Source organism: Ictalurus punctatus, chromosome 6 (assembly GCF_001660625.3).
Source record: "Ictalurus punctatus breed USDA103 chromosome 6, Coco_2.0, whole genome shotgun sequence".
Taxonomy (NCBI): Eukaryota; Metazoa; Chordata; class Actinopteri; order Siluriformes; family Ictaluridae; genus Ictalurus; species Ictalurus punctatus.
The window spans coordinates 22,136,387-22,161,386 of NC_030421.2; the positions used below are offsets into that span (position 1 = coordinate 22,136,387).

The window sequence follows — 25,000 nt, forward strand, 5'->3', positions numbered from 1 at the left end:
CCAATTTGTGCAGTAGAGGGGGACTTAAGTATTTCTGTCTGATTTATTATGATAAACTCACATTCAATTCTGAATAGTCAAATCAAATCAGTTTCAAGTGATCATGATGTAAATATTGGTAGCGGTGGTGCTAGATTTGATTGGTAAAAATTGGTAGATTTGAATGGGGGGGTTACCTCCCCCACAAACTACGCCCCTGTGTGTGTATGTGTATGTGTGCGCGCGTGCCTGACAGCTGGTCTAGACATGAGATCATGCACGGCACATTCCTCCACCATAAAGTCAAATGAATCTCTGAAGGCTGAATAGAAAATGCACTACACACATGCAGTTACACACATGCACACAGACACGCATGCAATAAAAGAAGAAAAAGAAGATGTGCTCACAGTATTTGCAGGACTGTCAGAGCTCTGCTTGATGGTCTGTGGGCTGCTAGGAGAACTGAATTATGGAATTTGGATTAATGAACAGACCCAGGTCTATAAATCAGATGCAGGGCCTTGGAATAGATGAGCGAGCTCATTTGTCCAGTCTGTACCCTCAGCCCTGCTGCCTCTCATCAGTGCTGTTGTGCCACTTGCTCAAAGCTGAAAAGAACAGCCCGCAGCGCCAGCCTTGAAAAACAAGTCAGCTCTTCACCTGGCCATGCAACAACGTCACCATCACTGACTATGGCACTATGGCAGTGCTTACCTTTGTCAGCCATGCATGCTTCTGTGTTTTTCTACTTTCGGTGCCCCTATCTCTCTCTCTCCTCCTATATATATCAACAAGATGAGTGGCCTTTGAATGACCATCTCTGGCTTTAATAGCCCCCATAAATCTCAGCAGGTTTACCCTGGCTTAATGGAGGAAAAGGCCAATTCATCACCTTCACGCTACAAGAGGCCATAAATATATCTAGATGTAAATTCCAAGCCTGTTATTATCTTAATTTCTACCTTGTACCATGTGATTGTGAATGTGTTTGCGTTTGTGTACACTTCTATGAGATGCTTGACTGTAATGGGTTGACGAAAAATGCAGATTAGTGTGACAGCCAAATAACCCACCGCTAATCTAGTTTTATTACTTCTTCTCTTCAGCAGCCGTTAGCTGCCGCTGGTGTTATATACCTGATGCTCTGTCTCTCTCACTCAGCCTGCAGTGCTTAGCTCAGTATCACTATCATTTCATGCCTCTGCAGAAACAAACATCATATTTATGCAAATAAAACATTTGTTCTTAAGGACACGCAAATATTAAGACACTTCCATGGATTTGTTTGATTCTTTAAAGAAGAAAATACTGCTTGTCAGTACTCCTAAAAATGGTTTACTCAAGTCAAATAAGTCTGAATATCACTTAAGTAAATACAATTTATAAGGACCTGTGATGAAGTATTCAGTAGGAATGAGATGTTATTTGTACGATGAATAAAAATGCATCATAAACAGTAATCTAACTCAGATTGTCCTGTTAATAGATCATCCCCCTTTATATCATGTCCATAGATTTATTAAGAGAAAATTAAAGAAAATTATCTGTTACAAAATTTAGCATGAACATTTTCATAGTGAAATAAATGCTTATTACGTGTTATGGCAGTTCGTGAACTATATCAGAAAGCCTGAAAAAAAAATCTTTATTTCAATCTTAACTAATGACAACAGAAGAAAATGTTTCAAGCCAAGTGGATCAATAGTTCTCCAGTCATGCTGAGTAATATTGATCCATTTAAGGGAAGGGTTCCTGGAGCTTGGCAACAGGGCTCGATAAAGGAGCAACAGGTGGCTACAGTTTGCTCCCATCTGGCCTGAGATCTGAGTATGCGCTTTGCTGTTTGGATCAGCATGTGTACACAGAGCACATACATGTGACATTAAAGCTGCACTCTGCAATTCTCACTCTCCACCTGTGAAAATGGACCCCAGTGTTATTTCTAAGACTCACTCTTGATGGGTCCAAAACTTCTCCATTTTTTAGGCATATATTTATTCTCTTAATACACTAAACAGCCAAAGGTTTGTGGACATCTGACCATCACACCCATATGTGGTTCTTCCCCATCCTGTTGCCACAAACTTGGAAGCACACAAGTATATACTGTACTATGTCTTTGTACAGTATGCTGTAGCATTACAATTCAACCTTCACTAGAACTAAGGAGCCCAAACATGTTCCAGCATGTTCCTGTGCACAAAGCGAGCTCCATGAAGACATGGTTTGCCAAGATTGGAGTGGAAAAACTTGAGTGGCCTGCACAAAGCCCTGACCTCAACACCACTGAACACCTTTGGAATGAACTGGAATGCTGACTGCGCCCCCAGACCACCTCACCTGACATCAGTGCCCAACCTCACTAACATGTGGATAAATGGGCAAATCCCCACAGCCATGTACCAGCCTTCCTAGGAAGAGTGGAGGTTATTATAACAGCATAAGGAACTAAATCTGGAATGGGATGGGTACAAAAAGTACATATGAGCACTATGGTTAGGTGTCCACAAACTTCTGGTCATATAATGTATGTCCTATCTTAAAGCATATTAGTCAGCAAATACAATGAGTTATTCTGTAACTGCAGTGAAACTAATGGGGTCTTGGGTGTTTGGGTTAAGTGATAGTTTTTTGTATTTAGTGGATATTTTATTTTAGATGTCTGAATGACAAGACTCCTCTGAATGTTTCTTTCTCATGTCATCCCAGAGTTTTTCCTGTCTAAATTTGGATTTTTATAAAGTTTCTTTGTGATGATGTCGATTGTTAAAAGCACAATACAACTGAAAAAAAAAAAAAAGTCACTGTCACATTATGAAGGTTGGCCATTTCTTATAGTATGCTCACAGCTCCTGCCCATTGATGCATGTGAAAAGTAAGTTTACAAATCTGCAAGGTCGCTTCTGTATGCTATTGGTTAACACGTCCTTTCTGAATGCCCGTTTATAATTCTTGGTTATTAGCCTTGAACAGTTTTCTTTCTTAAAGCATGTATTCAGAATAAAGAAAGAACTCTCAGACTATTTTTTACAACTGTAGTTTAAACACATACTCACACACACACACACACACACACACACTCACACACACACGCGTGCGCAAGGCCCATGTCCCAATGTCCCAGCAGAAGGTGCTATGTTCAGCCAAGCAGCGTACTGTTTTGGGTGTAGCAGCAAAGTATGAGCCAGGTTGGACTTAAACCTTCCCAGAACTCCAGATTTACGAGGACACATGAGTCATGATGTGGAAGAGTTAACCACTGAAATAGACTGAGGGCTTTAACAGAAAGACGTGAACAGTGACAACATTCAGTGATTGTATAAGACAAAATGCTAAAACTACATCTAATGTAATCACGTTTACCTATACATGACCTATATGCATTTTGAAGTGACTCAATAATCAATCACATGTGAAAAAGGGTTGTAAAATAGAATAGGCTTTACACCATATGTGCTACAATCAATGAAGGCCAGAAAGAATGTGAACAGTGGGTATTTAAAAAAAGCATTTCTTAATATTTTGTGAGAAACGTCACAAAATACTTCTGTGAAATCAAAATCAAATGCTGGCTGATTGTGGGGCTATTAGTACCAGAAATACACATATGGAACAGCGCAGTTGTGGTCAGGCAACCCACTGTTAGAGCAGTGAGAGCTGTGTAGTGTGCCTGCGCACATGGAGGGGAACAGCAGGTACTCCTTCGAACTAGAAGAGAATTCCTCATTATTGAGAGGAAACAGGTGAGACATCTTTCGGACATTAGACTATTGGAACACATTACATATTGGAATAGTTATTCAGAGATCAGTTCACAAACACTCATAAAATCTAATCATCCATAAAAACAACCACAAGCAGCATTCCCTTTAAATGGATTATATATACAAATAGCCTTATAAAAGAATGGCAACATTCCTAGGATAGACCTGATAGATTCTTCTATAAAAGAGTGCAAGCATGCATGTTTTTCATCCAATGAGGCACAGGGAGCTAATGAAGCTGGTCTGAGGCAACATGTTAACAGACTTGTGAAACAGCAGAGGTGTATTGCAGTGATGAGCTCTGGACACAGAGAAATGTTCAGAGATAAACAGCCACCAGATTGGAGTCCAGCCAGGGTCTGTTCCTCTACTCTCCTCTATTCATCATAATGTCCGTGAGCAAAGCAGCCCCTCTTAATGAGTATTTTCTCTAGCTGGGCTGACTAGAGCTTTGTTGGGAGGCGAGAAGTGGTGTTAGTGCTTTAGTCATGATCAATCACCCTCAGTCAGGCAGGGATATGCATCTCACTGCTCTCATACTAATCAACATCACACATCGGCATTGCTCCCGCTGACATTATCGATTTTTCACCAGACCCTTACATCAATTATTCTTAATTATACATATACACAGAACTGGCGATTTAATATGATTTGTACCCCTACCTTTAGGCATATACCCATTGGCTATTTTAGAAGATATACCTACCATATAGGTTAATTTTGTAGATATAAAATTACTAACTACTAAATTTGTTCAGTTGGTCAGTTGTCCAACCACAAAAGGACCACCATAAAACCACTACTAACCAGATATTATTTGGGTGGTGGATAAGTATCAGTATAGTAGTGATGCTAACATGATAATAACTTGGCAGTGTGTGTGTGTGTGTGTGTGTGTGTGTGTGTGTGTGTGTGTGTGTGTGTGTGTGTGTGTGTGTGTGATAAGAATGAATCTGTGTTTTTAAACACTGTGTAGGATAAATAACTGTACTCTACTCTGTAATCAACTGCACAACATAAGGTACACTATATGGCCATAAGTATGTGGACACCTGACCCAATCGTGCACCTATTCATATCTATTTTACATTTACATTTATTCATTTAGCAGACGCTTTTATCCATAGTGACTTACAAATGAGAAAATACAATCAAAGCGATATGTCAAGCGGAGAACAATACAAGTAGTGCTACAATACAAGATTTATAACTGAGTTCTAGAGAAGCAAAGTGTGCAGAGTAGAGGTATAAGAGCCAGAGTAAGGTTTTTTTTTTGTGGGGGTTGGCATTTTAGTTAGGTTAGTTAAGTGCTCACGGAAGAGGTGGGTCATTAGCTGTTTTTTGAAGATAGTGACAGATTCTGCGGTCCGGATTGAGGTTGGAAGTTCATTCCACCACTGAGGGACGGTTAGTTTGAAGGTTCTGGAAAGGGACCTTGAGCCACGCTGAGTAGGCACTACTAAGTATCAGTCGTTAACCGATCGCAGATTGCATGAGGGAATGTAAACCTCAAGGAGGGTGTTGAGGTAGGGTGGCATCAAGGCCTTGAAATCTATATTTGTTTTTATTTAGAACACCTTACCTTTTCAATCCAAATAATGTATCCATATACAGTTACATTTAGTTTAAACTTTCAAACTGGAATATTAACTCGATTAACTGAATTTTAATAATGATTATGTTGTACAGTAAAATTAGGTAAGTATTGTATGGTAATCACCATCTATGACAGTATACTGCACTTAACTCCATACGAAGATCCTTGTAGTCTTAAGTACACACACTATCCATATCCAGTTGCATATCTCATCCACACAGCAAAACACAGTGTGAAAGGGATTATTTTAAAAGATCTGGGGACTCTGGGAACTGTTGCTATGCAAACATTATTCAGTCCACATATAAGCACATAACCTTGAATACTCTTTTCCTCCTCTTCTCTTCTCTGTTATAACCTTAATGGAGACTGCTACATCTTCCATTGGTCATTACCTGAGTAATTTTGCACGGCTGGTAGGATGGTAGCCTGCTGAGTGTGGTGGTACTCGTCACAACTTCCAAAAAGACAAACATCCAAACACATGGTAAGCATTCAGAAATTTGCCACATTACCCAAGCAGTCAATCATTTCCATCCACCATTAACTTCAAAACAGAAAACAGATGGAGCTTTCAGGGTGACTGTAGAAATCCTTGACTATTACTAAATACTAAATACTGTGTATTACAAACTGTGAGAGCTGTATAAGTTATCATTCAAATGTAATCATACAGTCTGTTCATTGTACATCATATCTTGAACCAGTGCAGGAAATGTGATGTGAGCGGTATATGTATCTACTTCTCATTTCAACATATCACTCAAGAGGCCCAATTGATTTTGTGTTCCGTGTTACACCATGAGTAAATAGAGCATAGCCTATATCAAAAGCACAGATGTGCATTTATGTCTTCTAGCACAGCAAACGTGTATTGTTTGACTGATTTTATCTTCTTGTGCACTAAACTTCCTCTTTAAACCACTGTTATTATTCATACAGCAGAATTGGACCATGTCAAATAATTCAGAGATCTCAGCTTTTTGGCCTTTATATGTTGACAGCACAGATTATGATCAGTAATAAGAATCCAGACTAGAGGTCTACAAGCTCAGCTTTTGAATCCAAAGAGATACATTTCAAATCATTTATGACTATTAAAAAATCTCAAGAAACAGCCAATTTAGAAATGTCACTGACAAATGATATAAACAGAGGTCCAGTAGTTATGACCCCTGATCTGATGTTTGTGGTTTACTTTTCATGAATGGTTTTGCCACTCATCTGTTAGCTCTTCCTTCCACTGAACCTTTCAAATCCCAGTTAAAAATGTACCTTACCTATTATAACATCCCTATAATCTCGGTTTTCCTAAAACCCTACTACTAATGTGTTCTTATGCCATACTCATCAAACTGAACTGAAGGGGGTATTGGAAAGAAAACTGAAGGAAAGCTCAGCTTGTATTAACAATACAGCCCAATACACCTTGACCCAAGAAGCAAGAACTCTATAACTTCTTTAATCGTAAATTGTATGGCAAAAATGACACTAAATAGTATTATTGTAATTTGGTATATAGTTTGTAAATAGGCAATAGGAAAAAAAAGCTATCTAAAGTAAAGTTACAAATACATATATTTGTATGTAACACTTTATAACAGCACTCTTCTCGGATACAGGAGGTCTAAGGAAAGCTTAAAACTAATGAATTCCTCTTGTGTTTCCTCATCATTTATATGTCGGTGAAATTTGTATATAGAAGCAGAATTTCCAAGGGAATATATACTCAGCAAAAAAAGAAACATCCCTTTTCAGGAGACTGTATTTTAAAGATAACTTTGTAAAATCCAAATAAGCTTTACAGATCTTTATTAGAAAGGGTTTAAACAATGTTTTTCATGCTTGTTCAATGAACCATAAACAATTATTGCACATGAACCTGTGGAACAGTCCTTAAGACACGAACAGTTTACAGGCGCTAGGCAATTAAGGTCACAGTTACAATAACTTAGGACACTAAGGAGACCTTTCTACTGACTCTGAAAAACACCAGGGGAAAGTTGTCTAGAGTTCCTGCTCACCTGCGTGAACATGCCATAGGCCTGCTGCAGGGAGGCATGAGGACTGCAGATGTGGCCAGAGCAATAACCTGCAATGGCTGTAATGTAAGACGCGTAAGACAGTGCTACGGGGAGACAGGAAGGACAGCTGATTGTCCTTGCAGTGGTAAATTACATGTAACCATGTGCCCCCTCAGACATGATGGAAAACTTGTAAATGCCTTGGTGGAAGAGTGGAGTAACATCTCACAGCAAGAACTGACCAATCTGGTGCAGTCCATGGGGATGAGATGCTCTGTAGTACTTAAAGCAGCCGCTGGCCAGGAACACCACATACTGACTGTTATTTTTAATACTTGCCCCCCTTTATTCAGGGACTCATTGTTCCATATCTGTTCATCAAATGTCTGTGAAACTTGTTCAGTTTATGTCTCAGTTGTTGAATGTATATTTACACATGTTAAAAAATTTGCTGGAAATAAAATCAGTTGAATGTGAGAGGACGTTTCTTTTTTTGTTGAGTATACATGGAGTCTCCTTCTAATAAAGAGGATTACAGATTTTACCGTGTGTGACAAAGTGTTACTAAAGAAAAATCCTCCTTCTTCAAAAAGTCATTAAAACTTAAACCATTATTCCCGTTTGATATCACGGTGCTATTATGGATGCATTACCTTCAGAATGAATGGAAACAGTTTTTGCCCTGATATTATACAGCACACTGTTATTAGGCTAAATGTAAAATGTAAAATGTAAAATGTCTGTGTGTGTGTGTGTGTATGTGTGTGTGTGTGTGTGTGTGTGTGTGTGTGTGTGTGTGCCACAGAGAAAGCACAGAAAGAATGTGTGTTACTTTGTAGCTCTCATACTGCCGATTTCCCACACTGCCTAAGAACTATAGCAAAGAAGGAAGGATAATGTTACACTTATTTCTGAGCCCAGCTGCTAAAACATTAATGGAAAAACACCACGGCAACACAAGAAATCTCAATCTGAACACTGGATGCCTTCTATGTCTATGTCTTCTATGTACATATATATGTATGTATGTATGTATGTGTGTGTATATATATATATATATATATATATATATATATATATATATATATATATATATATATATGTATGTATATATATACTAAATCTAGATACTAGACTAGAGGCCTTCTAGAGTTAATTCAGAGAAATCACAAATCACATCTTTCTGTTTCAGTATTATACACTACTGAATCTGGCATGACCAAACATAATCATACAAGCAAATGTGTTTTCATTTACTGACAGAAGCCTTTCGTTCATATTCCATATCCAGAAGCAATTATTTTTGCTGAACTACAATGAAACAGTGAAACTGGCCAATAAATAAAATTTTGTTCCATGCCTCAGTACTGAGTAATTTTTCCAAATGGAAGTTAAATTACAGAGCCAGTAAGCTTTGCACCTTAAGCTTCACTGCTGGACTATTTTTCCCACCAGAAAGAGAACTCCATTACATCGAGGAACAAAACACTGTATTCTTCAGGTGCTGCTGCTCGTTCGTACTCAGGGGAAAGGGGAAAACATAGTGTGTCTGCAAAATTGTTTGAGGTAGATTGAGCATGAACAGGCACCATCACCAGTTTCATTATTTAACCTATCAACTTGTGTTGCCAGACTGGTGCTTCACTTTTTAGACACAACGCAGGCGCATACTCAAAAGCTGTCAAAATTGCACCCCAATTATGTTAAAGGAATTTATGGAAGTTTAGTTACTAAGCAACCTGATAATTCCCAGTTGAGAATGTTGCAGATGTGACAGGTACATGTGTAGATCTGGCTGAGCATACTGATCTATTCCTCTTAACGGTGTACTCAGACTGAGCTTGTCTCACACATCATATTTCATTAGTGAATTGTCTTATTTCCAGTTAATGAACTGAGACATGACATTGTTCTTATGCATACAAAATGACTATAGATAGCACAGGAGTGAAAAATAAATTAAAAAAGAACAGATCTATCCTTTCATTTTGAAGCTCTTTTTTTTAAGAATACTGTCATAATTTGTCATATTTGCTCTCTTGACTTTTTTAATCTAATGTATGAGTTGAAGGGCACAGATTTCTACCATAATGTCAGTATGTTAATGTCAGTGCATCAGTGAGGTGATGCAGTACTGGGTTATAGTTTTACAATACAATTCACTGTGCATAAAAATGCCATTATCTCAGGCCTTGCCACCTGCCTCCACCCCCAGTACTACAGAGCAAGTGCCACAATCTACAGCTGATTCATGTTTATTTCACTCTTAGTTATTACTCCAGCACCTTCAGGTCATTTCAATTCCCAGAGTAATCTAGGTGAAAAGAAGCAGTCCAGAGATGAAATTCTGTCAGTGATATGTTTCCTTCTCAAGCACAATCACTGCTGACATAATGCTCAAATAACAGAAAACAAAGCTGAATGTATGAAACAATATTTGATAGTTGAAGTCGAGCCATAGCTTGAACCGGACACAAGGTGGAATATTGTCAAATCGGTCTGCTATTTGAGCCAAATGAAAGGCAAAGGCAAACCAGGATATTTCCTTGATTACAGACTATGTTAGAGAAATCTCTTCAACCACAGGAGACTATTTGAGCTGTGGCTTAATCAGGCTCCTCATCAACTCCAGCTGCAGAGGGGAGAAACCTGAAGGGTATTAAGCAGACTGAGAGTCAGTGGTCCAGTGCTGACCATTTAGCCTGCTCTTCTCCAGCAAATCCCATCCCCCATCCTTATCAAGTTTTTTTTTCTCATTGGAGCTGACGAGAGAAGAGATCAGGGCAGCTCTTGAAAAGGTTGAGAACAATGCAGTATGTCAGACCTTTACCACAACCTTCACTTAGCTATGTGGATTGATTAAGTGCTTACAGTAATTTTAGAGGATAAATGAGCAAAACAAAACCCATTGGCATCCAAAGGACTAAGTATTATGTCTTTCTTGTGCACATAGGAACATCTCACTTATGCAGGAACTTTTTCTCTCTGCCAAGCAAATGGAATAGCAGACTACAACTCGCCTTTTCTTCCCTTTGTTCCCTCTGAGAAGGAAAAGAACAAATATAATCTGTCTTCTTTCCAGAAGAAAAAAAACCTCTCTCTTTTCTGTAAGAGTCTATTTCTCTCTGTCGTTCTGCCACAAGCCTTTGGACATGTTGGTTTGTGGGAAGCTCTGGCAGAAAGGAGACCTGTGACCTTCTACCAAGCTCAGTTATAGCTCTCCTCAAAGTGACCTCTAATTACAACACACAGTGCATGTCAAGGGAACAGCAGGGGCTCTGGTACAGTAATCCCACTCCCCATATACTTCACTGCTCCATTGCACCTGCACACTGCCCCTGATTTGTGTTTACCTTCACAGCGCAAGGACAGAATATAAAACAAGATACACAGATAATCAAGAAATCATTTTGAATAGTCGAAAAAACTCAAAGATAACAACAATTCAGTTTCATTTATTTATCAGCTATTTGTTGTGTTCCGACTTCTTCAACTGCCCAATAATCCAGACCAGTTTTGGTTTGATTCTATGTGTCATTCATACAGTATTGCAGGCACCACCAATTATAGTTAAGCCCAATGTCTTGCTTTGTAGTTTTGCCATAATAGGATTAAATCAAATTATTTTCATTTAATTTATCCATGGGATATGTCCAGGAATTAATTCTATTCTATTCTATAATAACAATGCAAAGAAAATGTGCACTGTAAAAAAAAGCTGTAAATAACACTCTGTTTCAAGATGTGATAACAGCAAAAACATGTCTTGTTTCTACAGAACTATACATGAATTCACTACTGAGTTTATAAATGCCTGTTAGGTCTTCTCACATTTGGAGAGTAAAATGTGTAAAAATGAAACAAACACCACAAACTAACTTGAATCACACCATTATGGTGCTTTGCTGTACTTGTGAAAAAGCAACATGATTCTGTGTGTGGTGTGAAAATTCATCACCAGACTATGTTGTCTGGTAATAGCAAGACAGAGGATCTGCTCATTATCTGCAACACCCCTGTTTATCCCTACAATTCTCTGAACCTCAGTCAACACCCCACAAGACAAATGAAAACATAACTGAGGTAATGTGACACTGTTTCTTGAATGAAAATTCTGAGATTTGTTAACTGACAAAGATTGACCAAAGATTATAAAACCACCATTTTAACAGACATCTATAGTTGACCTATATATATATATATATATATATATATATATATATATATATATATATATATATATATATATATGCAATGCCTATATATATATATATATATATATATATATATATATATATATATATATATATATGCAATGCAATGACTTTCTAAATTTTAACTATTTCAAGGATGAAAAAATACTGTATTGTTTCATTAAAATTCACCATACAGTAAATAGTTATTCTGTATTGCTTTGTGCTTATACGTTTGTGAGGAACATTGCAGTTTAATTGGTGCAGTCTTCTGTGACCCACACTGTCTCCTCCCACCCCCACCCCCATCATGGTTTAGCTTTATCTTTCTTCATCTTCTGTTAAACCAGCTGCCTTTATTCCAGCAACTGAGAAGCAGCATAGTGCATTTCCTAACTGCCTTTCCACTGATATTTTATAAATTAAATTAGCCTGATTTGATGCCAACAATTGGTGGAAGGCTTCCCAGCTTCCAGAAAATGGAGCTTATGGTTGTGCAATGGGCATCACAAAAAATATCCTGCACTTCAAAGGGTGCTTTCATATCCTCTGTGCCGAAATGCAATAAGACACAGTGACCCCTCAGGACAAACAGCAGCTGTGACCAAAGGCATTTTAATCTAGCACGCTGGATGAATCTGGCCCCATCTTTAATGATCTTTGCTGCTGAAAGGAAAAGCAGACACACAAGCCTGACTAACTCATGCAGCAACTCTGTAATGATGCCAGGTTCCACTAATCAAAGAAGACAACTAGTATGATGGCCAACAGAAATGCAAAAACATGCCATGGAAAATACCACCAGCATCCCGGTTTCCTACATTTCTGAGTGAAAGCTAGGGATCAGTATGACCTCCGTTTTCATCTGCATGCAGCTAGGAAGAGAAAATGTTCCATTGTATTTTAGCATTCGCAGGAGACCTATTGAAAAATAAATAAATCTGTGTACTGCAACACAATGCACCCACAGCACTGTACATTTTCTCCAGCTAATGTTTACACAAGTGCTTTAGTTGGTTGATCGTGCAGGGCCAATGGAATATATTCATGAAAATGCAGGCTGTTGAAAAAAAATTCAAGTATCCGCAGAGCTGTAAGTGTACATAATTGGACAGCCTTCAGATCGATGGAAAACACAGCTGGGTTTTTCAAAAAGATAAGGCCAGCAGAAAGACCTTTCAGTACCATAGCTGAATTAACATTTTTAAAAGACCAGAAACAGTCAACTGCAATACACTCTATTAAAATGCCATAGCAATTAATGATCATCTAATTTCAGTGGGTCTAGCAGGGATCAGTGAGGTTTCTCAGTCATAGCATAACGGTAAAAGGACATATATTAGCTTCCAAGAGACCAAGAGACCTTTACTGTATACAACACCTGCCTGGTTTGTCATAACTTTGGCAAAACAGTAATGTTACATTATAACAAAGCAATGAACTGACCCTATGATGCATATGCATTTTCCCTGCATACTTAACTGTGTTGTTTCCTTTCATTTTACAAAGAAAGCAAGGGAAGACTAAATCTCACTTAATGTATATTTAGCTGTGTAGCACACCTGTACATAGCTGGTGGAAAACAGTTATCCCTTTACTATATTATTCACTATCTACAGTAAAACTACTAAGAAAGGTATAACTAAGAATTGTTAAAAGAGGGAGGAATCTGGAGGAGTCTGGATACCAGAAAGGTCATGCATCCTAAATGTAGCTAATTGATATTTCTTATAACCATCTTTCTAACTATCTGTAAGGGTGGCAGGGTGGTTGCTGCCTAATAGTGCTAATGTCACTGGTTCAATCCTGAGCTCAAGTTACTGTCTGTTTCACATGCACTCCACATGTCCATGAGGGTTTCCTCTGGTTCTCCAGTTTCCTCCCACTTTCCAAAATGTAGGTGGACTGGCTATGCTAAATTGCCTATAGGTGTGAAAGTGTGTGTGCATGGTGCCTTGTGACGGACCATTCAAGGTATTTTCCTGCCTCATCTCCTGTGTTCCCAGGATTGTCTCTGGATCCACTATGACCCGGAGTAGTAAGTGAGTAAGTAAGTGATTACTGAAGAGGAATTAAGGAATCTTAGCTGTAAACATAACCATGGAACGAGTTTATAATGTTCATCATTATATTGTTCATGTTCATGGTGAACAAACTGTATAGGTCTCTATCATATAGGGCAGATGGCCGCATCAGCAGGGTCTGTCTAAGGTTTTATCTAGCACTGTACATTTGTTAGAATCTAAAAACACACCAGGCAAGAGCTTCAGCTCGGACTATTCTCTCTCTCTCTCTCTCTCTCTCTCTCTCTCTCTCTCTCTCTCTGTGTGTGTGTGTGTGTGTGTGTGTGCGTGTGAACGGAACTCTCTCCATGGTGCTGAATGCGTTTCCCAGGTGATGATGTCATTAAGGGCTTCTGCCATAGAGATAGAACTCAATGGAGTCACGCAACTGCATCCGCGACTCTGTTATCTGCTCTACTGTTACTGTTACTGTTACTCCCCACATCACAGAGCTCTTTAAATACTTTAACACGACCATACTTTATAATAGTACTACAACGCAACCCATATCACCCTACACAATCTGGGATGCATTTTGATTAAAATAATGCTCAAAAATACTTGAAGCCTCTCTATGAACTTGTTTGAAGAAAGCTTTACTCAACATGCTCATTGTTGTTGTTACATGTCAGACTGTTTACTCTTATGCTTGGCATCTAACTCGCATGTACATTGTGGATTTCACCGTATCAGCAACGTGCTTGCTTTATCTTCGTCTCTGCAACACTACATTATCCACTAGACTACAGACTCCTCACCTTTGGTCTGCTAGTGTAATCAACACCGCAGATAACATTCAACACGTTAGAAATAATCTGGATTCTACCTCAACAAGTAAAGCACCCTGTCGGAGACTAGGAAAGACTCAACACTCTACTACACGTAGCTGTACTCTGATTGCCTGCTTAATGAAGAGCCGTGGTGCGTTCCTGAGCTTTACACGCCGTGTGAAGGAATAGCGCGGACGGGTAAAGTGTGGCAGGAAGAAAAAAATCATCGGGCTGCGAGAAGCAAACACGCAAAAGCATCACACATGGAAAACAGTGCGATCAAATGATGGACGCTTACCGTGAGGAAACCTGAGAGTGTGGATGAACGTCGGTGTGATCTCCGACCGTAATCCGTTAACGTGAACCTTGCTGGATGCTGGTGCTTGTGCTGGTGTGTGTGTGTGTGTGTACTCCTTCAGCCGTGCTGCATCTCAGCGCCACATTCCGCTCCAGTCTCCACTACAGTGAAGCGCGCGACACCGAGCGCCGTGCACGACCCTCTCCACGGAGAAACACGAGACAAGGACGTTTCAAGTTTCACACATATTCACAAATACCTCTCGCTATACGCGTCACAGATACGCCCCGAACAACCTATGGATCTAGCACATGCATATAATTCACTGGTTTATTATCATTTGACGTTTTTTTCCCTTTAAACAGGAAGACAGCAAACATCAAATTCCTTTGTGTGGGTAAAGCATTGCCCCTCATTATAATGGCTCACTCATTATAAATTGTTTACTAGCATAAATGCTTGCCTAGCTGTAATAGCTGGTTACTGTCTTTTTTATGTTTTGATTACAGAAAGTGTCATCTTTTCTATTTGAGGTCGGCTTATAATTCAGCAAAACGAGTGGAAATAAAATTCACGCAGCTTTTACATTAACAAAGGACACTGTAAAAATAATATTTCAACATTTGTCAACGTATTCATATATTTCTGTTGTACTAGCTAAATAGCTGTATGGTACTGAAGGTCTGTGAACATAGAACAATTGCTTATTCACAAACATCAAACGCCATGATATAAAGCGTGATGCAGAGTAGCCTACCTGAAGGCCAAATTTAATAAGAGCAAAATGACTGGGGACACGGAATGAACACATGCCCATTGGGAAAAATCTAGCTGTTTAAATCATAAATGGATACAGTTTTACGGTATTCCTACTCCCTCTGCTGGTCACTATAATAACAACATAACAGCAAAAGGATTGCTATTTCATGTATCAACACAATATACTGTAAGCTTACTTAAATTCATGGATTGTTGCTGGTATTTGTGATTTTAGTAATGTTCAGAGTGTAACCATCCATCTTCTGTACAGATTATCCTACACAGTTAGCGGGAAGCCTGGAGCCAATACCAGGAGACTCTGGGTACAAGGCAGGGGACACCCTGAATGGGGTGCCAACCCAGGACACAATCACGCACCCGTTTACACACTATGGACAATTTAGAGATGCCAATCAGCCTACAACATGTCTTTAGACTGGAGGAGGAAACCGGAGTACCCAGTGGAAACCCCCGAAGCACGGGGAGAACTTGCAAACTCTGTGCACACTGGGCGGAGGCAGGAATCAAACACCCGAACAATGAGGAGCGAGGCAAACATGCTAACCACTAAACCACCGTGCCCCCCAACTGTAACCATATACAAATAAATTAATTTGTATATGGCTGTCTATGGTTACTAACTTGCATATTAATATGTAAAGTGGGGCGTTTTGGTTCAAACAGAAAGTTTATAAAACAAGGGCAATCAGTGACTGGATTATATAGAACACAGTGACTAGGTTAATACACAATAACTGAATTTGACGGTATAGAATAAATGGGTTTGACAGGACTCACTCGGTGAGCTTGAAAGAACACAGTGAGTGAGCATTATAAAAACACAGCAAACAAAGTTGATAGTAGACTCCAAACATTAAGAGGTATATATAGTACATAGTGATTATACACACCGAATGGTGCGGATAGCACACAGTGTGTTTGATATAGAGTGTAGTCAAACAACTTGGGAGGGCCATCAGTTAAATATGTCTGATAAGTTTGGAGGATCCTATTTCTTTGCTGCAAATAATTTCATACTGTTGCCACAAAAGTATTTGACATGTAGCACATGATTGGTTGGTTGTTGTAGTGGGCATGGCATTGCCTTTTTTGGAAACTGGTAAAGAAAACTACATGATGCATATCCTGACTTGTTAAATTTCACTTTTCAATGTTAAGTTTGATCACAAATTTGTGAAGGTATAAGAATTAATATTAATATATGACTACTATACTTGGTGACTAATACAAATGATTAATATATGATTAATACATTTATAGTCTCTATTATTTAAAAAAGGGGATATCTGCTATTTCTTGCTGGCCCATTTTAGCTTAACTTAGACAAAATATCCTGCCTTTTGAACTGACTTTACTCAGGAATTTGGATACACATTATTTAAAATATACATACACCTAGTTCTGCATAAATTAACTGACTCACACACAAACCCACAGATAAAAATAACATGTGAAGAATGCATTTTTACTTTGTTCAGAAAGTTGATTTTGCTGTCCGGTGTCACTGTCCTACTTTAACTGAACAATTGGCCCATTCTTTCTGATAATGTTAGGTTTTAAAATAGCTGTAGGGTGTAATCATCTACTTTTTGACTAAGGGTAATACACTCCGGACACAATTTTATTCGATTCACAACAATGGCTTCACGATTCTATTCGATTGGCAGAATATTTAGAACAAAATTTGAATGAAGAAAAATTTTGACTGAAAAGACTCCCTTTTTATTTCTGAATCATAAACAGTGCAAAACACTGTGCATTTTTGTCTGCATAAAACTGAACAAATAAGAAATTGCAATGAACCGAGGTTTAATATTGTAAACAGGTTCACCATATCTTAAAAATAAAGAAATTAATTTACAAATTCTCCCAAACTTTTGATTGAACAAAGTCTCTGACATGGGGAAAATGATCGACTGAAACATAATGAGCTCTGTAGCAGGATCTGAAGCATCATTTCAACTGGAAATAGTGCTCCAAAGTCGGCTTAAACGCTCGACGTCCAGCCTTGTTCTCAGAGTCTGTAGATCGCAGTGGCGTGGGGCTGGTGTCATTTGAAAGCTACTGAAGAGCTCTTTGTAACTGTTATAATGTGGCTGAGTAACTATATAACATACTGTGTGTCAGTCGTTGTGATCTGGAGCTATACAACCCAGCACACACACACTATATATTTTATGCGTTGCACAGATTAGGACCTCTGGTGTTCAAACAGTGTAACTGCATTAGATGCATAATAAACAGAATGCTGATTTACACTATGTGAATCACATGTTCCGTGATGCACATTTGTAAAATTTTTGCTTCGTGATGCATTGTCACAATGTATCATTACACCCCCTTCTTTGAAATTATAAATGCCTTTTTTGTCACATAGTCAGGTTACATATATAACAGCATTCACATTTAACAGTCACTAGGCCTATATCATTTCATTGTGAATATGGTGTACAGGATTTCAAGATCCATGGAGCATTAAACAAAAAAAGGCTATAAGATTTTAAATAAATAATGAATACATAGGCCTGCTTTCAACACAGAATGGTAGAAGAGACATGGCTTAAAAACACACACACACATTTGAAAGTCATGCATATATTATTATTATTATTATTATTAAAAATGTTGATTTAGGATGACTTAGATATTACACAACAAAATGAGCTAGATAGTGGCCTACATAGTGTCTGCATTTACACAGTAAAATGTGCTGACCTAATTCACACAATCATTCAGTGGTACAACATACCAAAACTGAATGTGGATGAATGAGTGTGTAGTTGTAATTATGAGTATTATGATTATATAGGCACAAATATTTATACGTGTATGTATGAATCTTACTTTACTTGCGTGAATCTGTAAGCACACAGGAAAAGCCTGCACAGCAAAATGGCTAGTGTTGGACTCATAAACTGACTCAAAAGAATAGTAAGGCTTAATTCAACACTGGGAATTTAGCCATGTTAACACTATACTGTATTTATTCCATAATGGGATCTGCTTTGTGGGTTAATGTTGGGTTTTCCTAAGAGGAAGAACGTCTAGTCAGTTGTACCATAATGTTTCCTCAAACTTTTGGAAAAAACACAGTTCCTGGTGCAGGAGAATAGTGTGTGAGAATCTCCTGCTCTCATTTGCTTACCAAAAACATGTGGTTTGTTTTGTGGTTAACTCAGCTTTAAACTTCATGATAAAAAGCTAACTGTGCATGGTTTTCTTTTGTGTGTGTGTGTGTGTCTTTTTGTTTAATGTCATCGATTAAAATGTGTTTCGGGGCATGAGAAAAATACTTATAGTATTATGTAAGGTTACAAAGGTGAATCTTGTTGCATAAGAAAATACCAGAATGACTAACACCACCTGGAGATAGGAACACATCTAGTGACCTGTTTAGATTAGGGTGTTGTTTTTTGTTTTTTTTTACTGTACTTTTAGTAAACTTCACACTTTTATTCCAAAAATATAATTAGAGTCAAGACTGTTTTTCTTCATGCCTGCAGTTCATAAACTCGTTTCCTGTCCGGTCAGGAATTTCCAGTAAGGCGGTGTGTACAGTCAGCTAACCGGAAGTGTAGCGTTAGTACTTCCACTCACCGCTTAGTACATGACGTTCCACATTCACAGCGGTTACTAATGAAGATGTGAAAAGAGCTACAGAGTCTGCACACTCTCATTCTGCTGAACTTCACAAGACTGAATCATTTCAAACACTAAAAGCTAACCCGTTTTCTGAAGCTACTCTGAACATTAGCAAATTCTACATTTCCGGTAAATACTCCATGCTGTGATGGCTGAGGTCGTTCTGGCGGATCTGGTTCATCCAAACTGTCCTCGGTACACACAGTGTCTGGAGGAACGCGTGAACAAGTTACTCCGCTCTCTCGGAAATGGCACGAGCGAGCCCGTTTACCTCATTCTCCAAAAGCACACGGACTGCTCTGAGGAAATCACCGAGACCTATCTTTTGGAGAAATGCGCTGGTCTGAACAGACGTGTCCACGTGTTAACCGAGAGCTGCTCTGTAGCCGTGCTGTACGCGTTCAAGCGAGCCGCAGACGAGCTGACTGTTAAACACGTGTACGTAATGACGTGCAGTGCGCGGCGCGCGGAGCTGCAGGAGTGTGAGGAGCAGCTCTTCACCGAGCTCTACACCTTCACCTACAGCACCCTGCTGGACTGCAGCTCCTGTCCTCTCACACATCTCAACACAACCTACCCCCAGCTTAAAGAGCAAATCAGCGGCTTCTTACAGCGCCTCCCAGCGCTCCGAGGAGAAATTACCGTCCTGAAGTCTTCACTCATCTCAGGTACGTTTCGCTGAAAGAACACTTTAGATCAGGGGGTCCAATATTACAATAAAAAAAATCTGCATAGTTGTTTATCACTGCTTCAAAAGCCATGTGGAAAACACGAAACACAGCAGAAACCCTTATATAATTTGTTATTGTTTTAATGGTTATAATGTTACAGTTACATTTATATAGCGCTTTTCGAGACACTCAAATTGTTGTACATAGTATGATTTGGCAGGGGTCTCCTCAACCACCACTTGTGTGTAGCATCCACCTGGATGATGTGTGCGACGGCAGCCATAGTGCACCAGAACGCCCACCACATACCAGCTATTGGTGGAGAGGAGAGAAGAGTGATGTAGCCAATTCAGGGATTGAGATTATGAGGGGGCCATGATCGAGAAGGGCCAATGGGGGAATTTTTCCAGAACACCGGGGTTATACGCCTACACTTTACGAGAAGTGTCATGTTCATATTCCACAATAATGGAAATTGTATTGGTTGTAATGGAAACTGTAATGTGTCCTTTCTTCCTTGTTTTTGCAAAGACTCCTTTGCACACGGCTTCACCAAAAGAACAGGAGGAATTTCCTACATCAGCACCCTGAGCTCTCTAAACCTGTTCAGCAGTTCTCGTCGTAGAGACTCACGCGCCGTAGTGGCTGAGAACCTACGCCGTCTTGGCTTGCATGCAGGCTTTCAGCCTCGGCAGTTCCACCTCGCCAAGGTGGGACTCTTGACCCTGCCCTGATTTCACCTGAAATAACAAACCCACAAAGCATAGGGAAATAAAACCACTTGAGCCACTCAAGCATTGATTCATGTTTCCATTAAGGTTTCTTTCTTTTTACATGTATAACATTCTGTGTACATGTCCATGTCCATTCACTTCTTAGACAATCTAGGCTAAGTGTCAGTTACTAATTGTATTTTTTTTTTTGTACATGTAAAGAATCTGTGTATTTTACACAGTTTGTTTAAACCCTATCATATGCCTTTACTAATATTACATCATGACTCGGTAGCTTTTTGCAATATGTCATATGCCTTTACAGTTCATCGTGATTCAGTAGTTCAGTTACTAACTGAGAAAGACTTTTCAGCAAACTTGCCTTGGTTCATTATTTTCTCATAACAACTTATAACCCAAAATAACATTATTATTTATCAATGTAAAATTAGAGCTTCTATTTTTGCCTGTTAGGTTAACCATGCCAGTGATGTGTGGGTGATGAACAAGTCGGAACCTGAAAGCTATGATGGCATTGTGACTAATCAGCCAGGTGTTGTAATAGCAGCCCCAGGAGCTGACTGCATGCCTCTGCTTTTTGCTGACCCCGTGGGAAAAGTCATTGGAGTAGCACATGCAGGTGACTTACTTCATGTTCCATTTTTACTTTCACATCTACATCAAGTAATGAACATCTGTTTGCTTTTCTGAGTGTGGTATTAGTATGGAAATGATCTCAGTTCCTCATGAGTTCCACAGTAATGTTGAATATACTTGCAACAGTAATAAAAATGACACTTACATCTTGATAATTCTTAAAGACTTAAAGCATATATTTATTCCCGGCCTCTGCCGGTGTGCATGGAGTTTGCATGTTCTCCCTGTGCTTTAGGGTTTTCCTCTGGTTTCCTCCCCCCATTCAAAGACATGTGTTCTAGGCTGACTGGCATTTCCAAATTGTCTGTACTGTGTGAATGTATGTGCACGATTGTGCCCTGTGATGGGTTGGAACCTCATCCAGGGTGTCCCCTGTCTTGTGCCCTTAGTTCCTTGGGATATGCTCCAGGCTCCTGCAGGACCCTGTGTAGGATAAGTGGTGTGGAAAATGGATGTATGGATATATTTATTCTAGCACAGCTTAGTATGCTACTCCTTTCAAAACATTCCAAGAATTCCAAATCTCCAGATGTGCATAAAATTAGCTATTTATTAAAACACGTTCATAGTATGTGACCTGGGACAGCTTTATTGTGTGTTTTTACAATTGCCATTGTGGTTGTGGATCTACTGTGTTGCACTGACTTTGTATATGCTTTTTAAAAAATATATTATTTTCATACATTTTTATTACCTGTTTGAGAAACAAATGTGCTGTTTGTTGTTTTTTCACACTTCAGGGCTTCCACAGATTTGTAACCTAGGGGAGACTTACATCATGTATAATGGGTTTATCATCTTTCAAATATGTGGTACAGCAGAAACACTTTTTTTGGTTGTTCTTTTGAGACATGTCCTCCACGGAAGTATATATATATATATATATATATATATATATATATATATATATATATATATATATATGTCCTCCACGGAAGTATATATATATATATATATATATATATATATATATATATATATATATATATATATATATATATACTTCCGTGGAGGACATATATATATATATATATATATATAATATAGGTATAATAAATAGTAGAGTTGGGGTACTCGCAGGGCCAGCGCTACGTGTAGGCAATTACCTAGGGTCTCGGGCTTGGAGGCGGGGCCTCCCTAACCGTCACATCCCTATACACTAGTCCACCAATCAAAACGGGCAGCAAAAGACTAGACTCTTTATCTATTGGATATAGATGAACTGTCACTCACCTGTAGTGAAACCAATTAATGTCAGCGTTTCAAACTGGGTCCCACCCTCTGAATGAATGAAGATATAGGGTATGATGAACAAAATGCAAAAATGCATTTTTTCTGCAGCTGACTGTAAGTCAGTGACTTATGATGTCGCAGAAACGAACACATCCTTCAGGAGCTGCTGAGTGAAAGGCTAAACACGCACACAAAGAAAGAATGTGAGTTATCATCATCTATTTTGGAGTGATTGTAGTTATAAAAATAAACTGGGCCTTGTTCTGTCCATCAGCATCATTTCGGGATAGATCATTTGCCGGTTTATTCTGAGTTCAAAAGAGCGCGAGCGACGTCGACGCGTCGAGACTGGCTGACACTTTAAATTCGCGCGTGCAGTGACATTGTGTCGGGAGCTGACAAGCAAAATACTAACGTAAAAGTAAATAAGTTTGTATTCAAAGTGAAAGAGCAAACACACGAACATTTTTCAATGTTTAAAAAAAAAAGTACCTCAACTGTGTGTATATCTTCTAAATCCTGCTGATGTTTGCATTAATGCTCTGAAATAATACTTCATTTTAGTTTTCAAATCATAAATACTGTTGTTATATTTATTGAAAAATAAGCTTACAATTTTATGAAGAAATGAACTGTTCTTTCTTTTAATTGTAGTTTGTCTCACTTCAGCTAGCAGTTGATTTGTGTGATATAGGGAATATTTACGGTATTGCACTGCAACACATAATATGACTAGATCTATAGTCTAAATTGGTTCAGTAGGAAGGGGAAATCCTGTCCATACCCAGTTAGGAAAAAACGATAAAGGCACTGATGTTCATTTACTGAAGTGGTGTGCAGGAAGTGTTCATCTGTAATTATTTGTTGGCAATGTAATGTTGTCTTGTATTTGTTTTCCATTTTACTGTATAGACTAGGCAAATCTGTTTGTTATCCAAAATAGTGGGAGGGTGTGTTACTGTCAATAAATTACTGAACAAATAACTGTAAAAAAACAACAAAAAAAAACTCCTGGCTGCCTTAAAATTTTATTCAGTGTGGCTTTATGAGTAATTTCTATTTAAAGTATTATAAACTGACTTTAAAAAAAAGTTTAATCAAGTCAACATTTTAAAGTAATTGGAAAAGACATGCCGTCGTAGGAGTAGGGGGGGGGGGACTTGACATGGACTCTGACATTTTGGACTCAGAATTTTTTCAAAGTGCAGTCCATGTCACATGTACTGTGAAAAGAAAGATTAAAAAATAAATAACAACATAAAATGAAGATAACAAGAAATTAATGAATGTCTCCCTGCTTGACCACATCATTTTGGAAGTACCGAATGGACTCTATGCACGATCGCTTCCGCGTTTTGTCTCAGTGAGCTCAGTTACATCCGGTGCCGTGCCAGAAGCTGTTTTCGCTATTGGCGATAACTGTGTGAAGGTGACTCGGACTCGATTGGTTAAGGACTTGGTCTCGACTCGAACTCGACAAAGGTGGACTCGGACATAACACTAATAAATAGTTAAATGCTTTTTGTAAATATGCACAATTTTTCAAAAGATCTTTTTTGCTGGCTGTAAAAAAACACACACACAACAGAATGCTAGTAAGAAGTCCAACTCATACATGATGCTTATTATGTTTTCCTCACCATTTCTAGGCTGGAAGGGAACCCTCATGGGAATTGCCATGGCAACAGTAAATGCCATGGTGCGGGAGTTTGGCAGCGAGCTTTCTAACGTTGTGGCAGTGATTGGGCCTTCTGTTGGACCCTGCTGTTTCACTCTGGAACAAAATTCAGCAATAAAGTTCCAGGCTATTCATCCAGACTGTGTCAGAGATGTGGAGTCACCCATGCCTTATGTGGATATCAGACTTGCCACTAGGTAAAAAAAAAAAAATACTGTTTGGTTTTTGAAAAAGTTTACTCTGGAAACTTCTGATATTAATTATAGTGAAAGGCCATTGCTCATTTCTTTGGGAGATGTCACATGATTAGAAAACCCAATAATTAACACAAGTTAAAGGTGGTTGATGATATATAGAAAATTACTTCACTGGCTAAAAATGGCAAAATTTCAATTTGATATTGAAATGAGATAAACACAGTAGCAAGACTGAAAGAAGGTTTTGTCAAGTAAAGTACTGAAATCTTCATTTTGTTACAAGTGATGTCATCCTAGGATCAATGTCACTTTGTAGCATTCCTGAAACTTGTCCTACTCTCGTCTCTAACTCATGTTTTTAGGGTCCTCCTGGAGGAAGGTGGTCTCCTCCCAGAGCACATCCAGGACAACACCGTGACAAACAGACCCAACATCACCCTCTGCACCTCCTGCCATCCTGACTCCTTCTTCTCCCATGTTAGAGATGGCCTCAACTTTGGCACTCAGATTGGCTTCCTATGGATCAAGGAGCCCCATGAGTTTAAACAATCAGATCCTTAGAATCAGTGCCTATACTTCATCTCATTTGGCTGCAGAAGCAAAAATCATTGATATTCACAGTACTTAGATTTCAGTAAGATGTGTACATTTAGAGATAGACTGAAATAGTAGACATATTGCTGCTATACCGCTTACTTCATCTCATGCTTTCTGAAGACTAAGACAAAGTGACAA

At 38.8% G+C, this 25,000-nt stretch overlaps 2 protein-coding genes across 3 annotated transcripts in view; one reads left to right on the plus strand and one right to left on the minus strand.

Moving 5' to 3' along the window:
* The window catches only part of enox1 (ecto-NOX disulfide-thiol exchanger 1), a 59,665-nt gene extending 44,694 nt beyond the window's left edge, over positions 1 to 14,971 (minus strand). The window contains exon 1 of one of the 2 annotated variants that reach the window (XR_001812916.3): positions 14,695 to 14,971. The gene's annotated coding sequence lies outside the window, so the exon portion shown is untranslated. The remainder of the gene's footprint in view (positions 1 to 14,694) is intronic. The other variant, XM_017470125.3, reaches the window with a different exon arrangement.
* A 3,959-nt stretch (positions 14,972 to 18,930) lies between these two features.
* Positions 18,931 to 25,000, plus strand: part of lacc1 (laccase (multicopper oxidoreductase) domain containing 1) — a 7,684-nt gene continuing 1,614 nt past the window's right edge. Inside the window, exons 1-5 of the mRNA XM_017470124.3 lie at positions 18,931 to 19,784; positions 20,319 to 20,497; positions 20,975 to 21,140; positions 24,040 to 24,265; positions 24,628 to 25,000. The exon at positions 24,628 to 25,000 is cut by the window's right edge and continues 1,614 nt beyond it. Coding sequence (XP_017325613.1) covers positions 19,265 to 19,784; positions 20,319 to 20,497; positions 20,975 to 21,140; positions 24,040 to 24,265; positions 24,628 to 24,826 — 1,290 coding nt within the window. The 5' untranslated portion in view covers positions 18,931 to 19,264 and the 3' untranslated portion in view covers positions 24,827 to 25,000. The remainder of the gene's footprint in view (positions 19,785 to 20,318; positions 20,498 to 20,974; positions 21,141 to 24,039; positions 24,266 to 24,627) is intronic.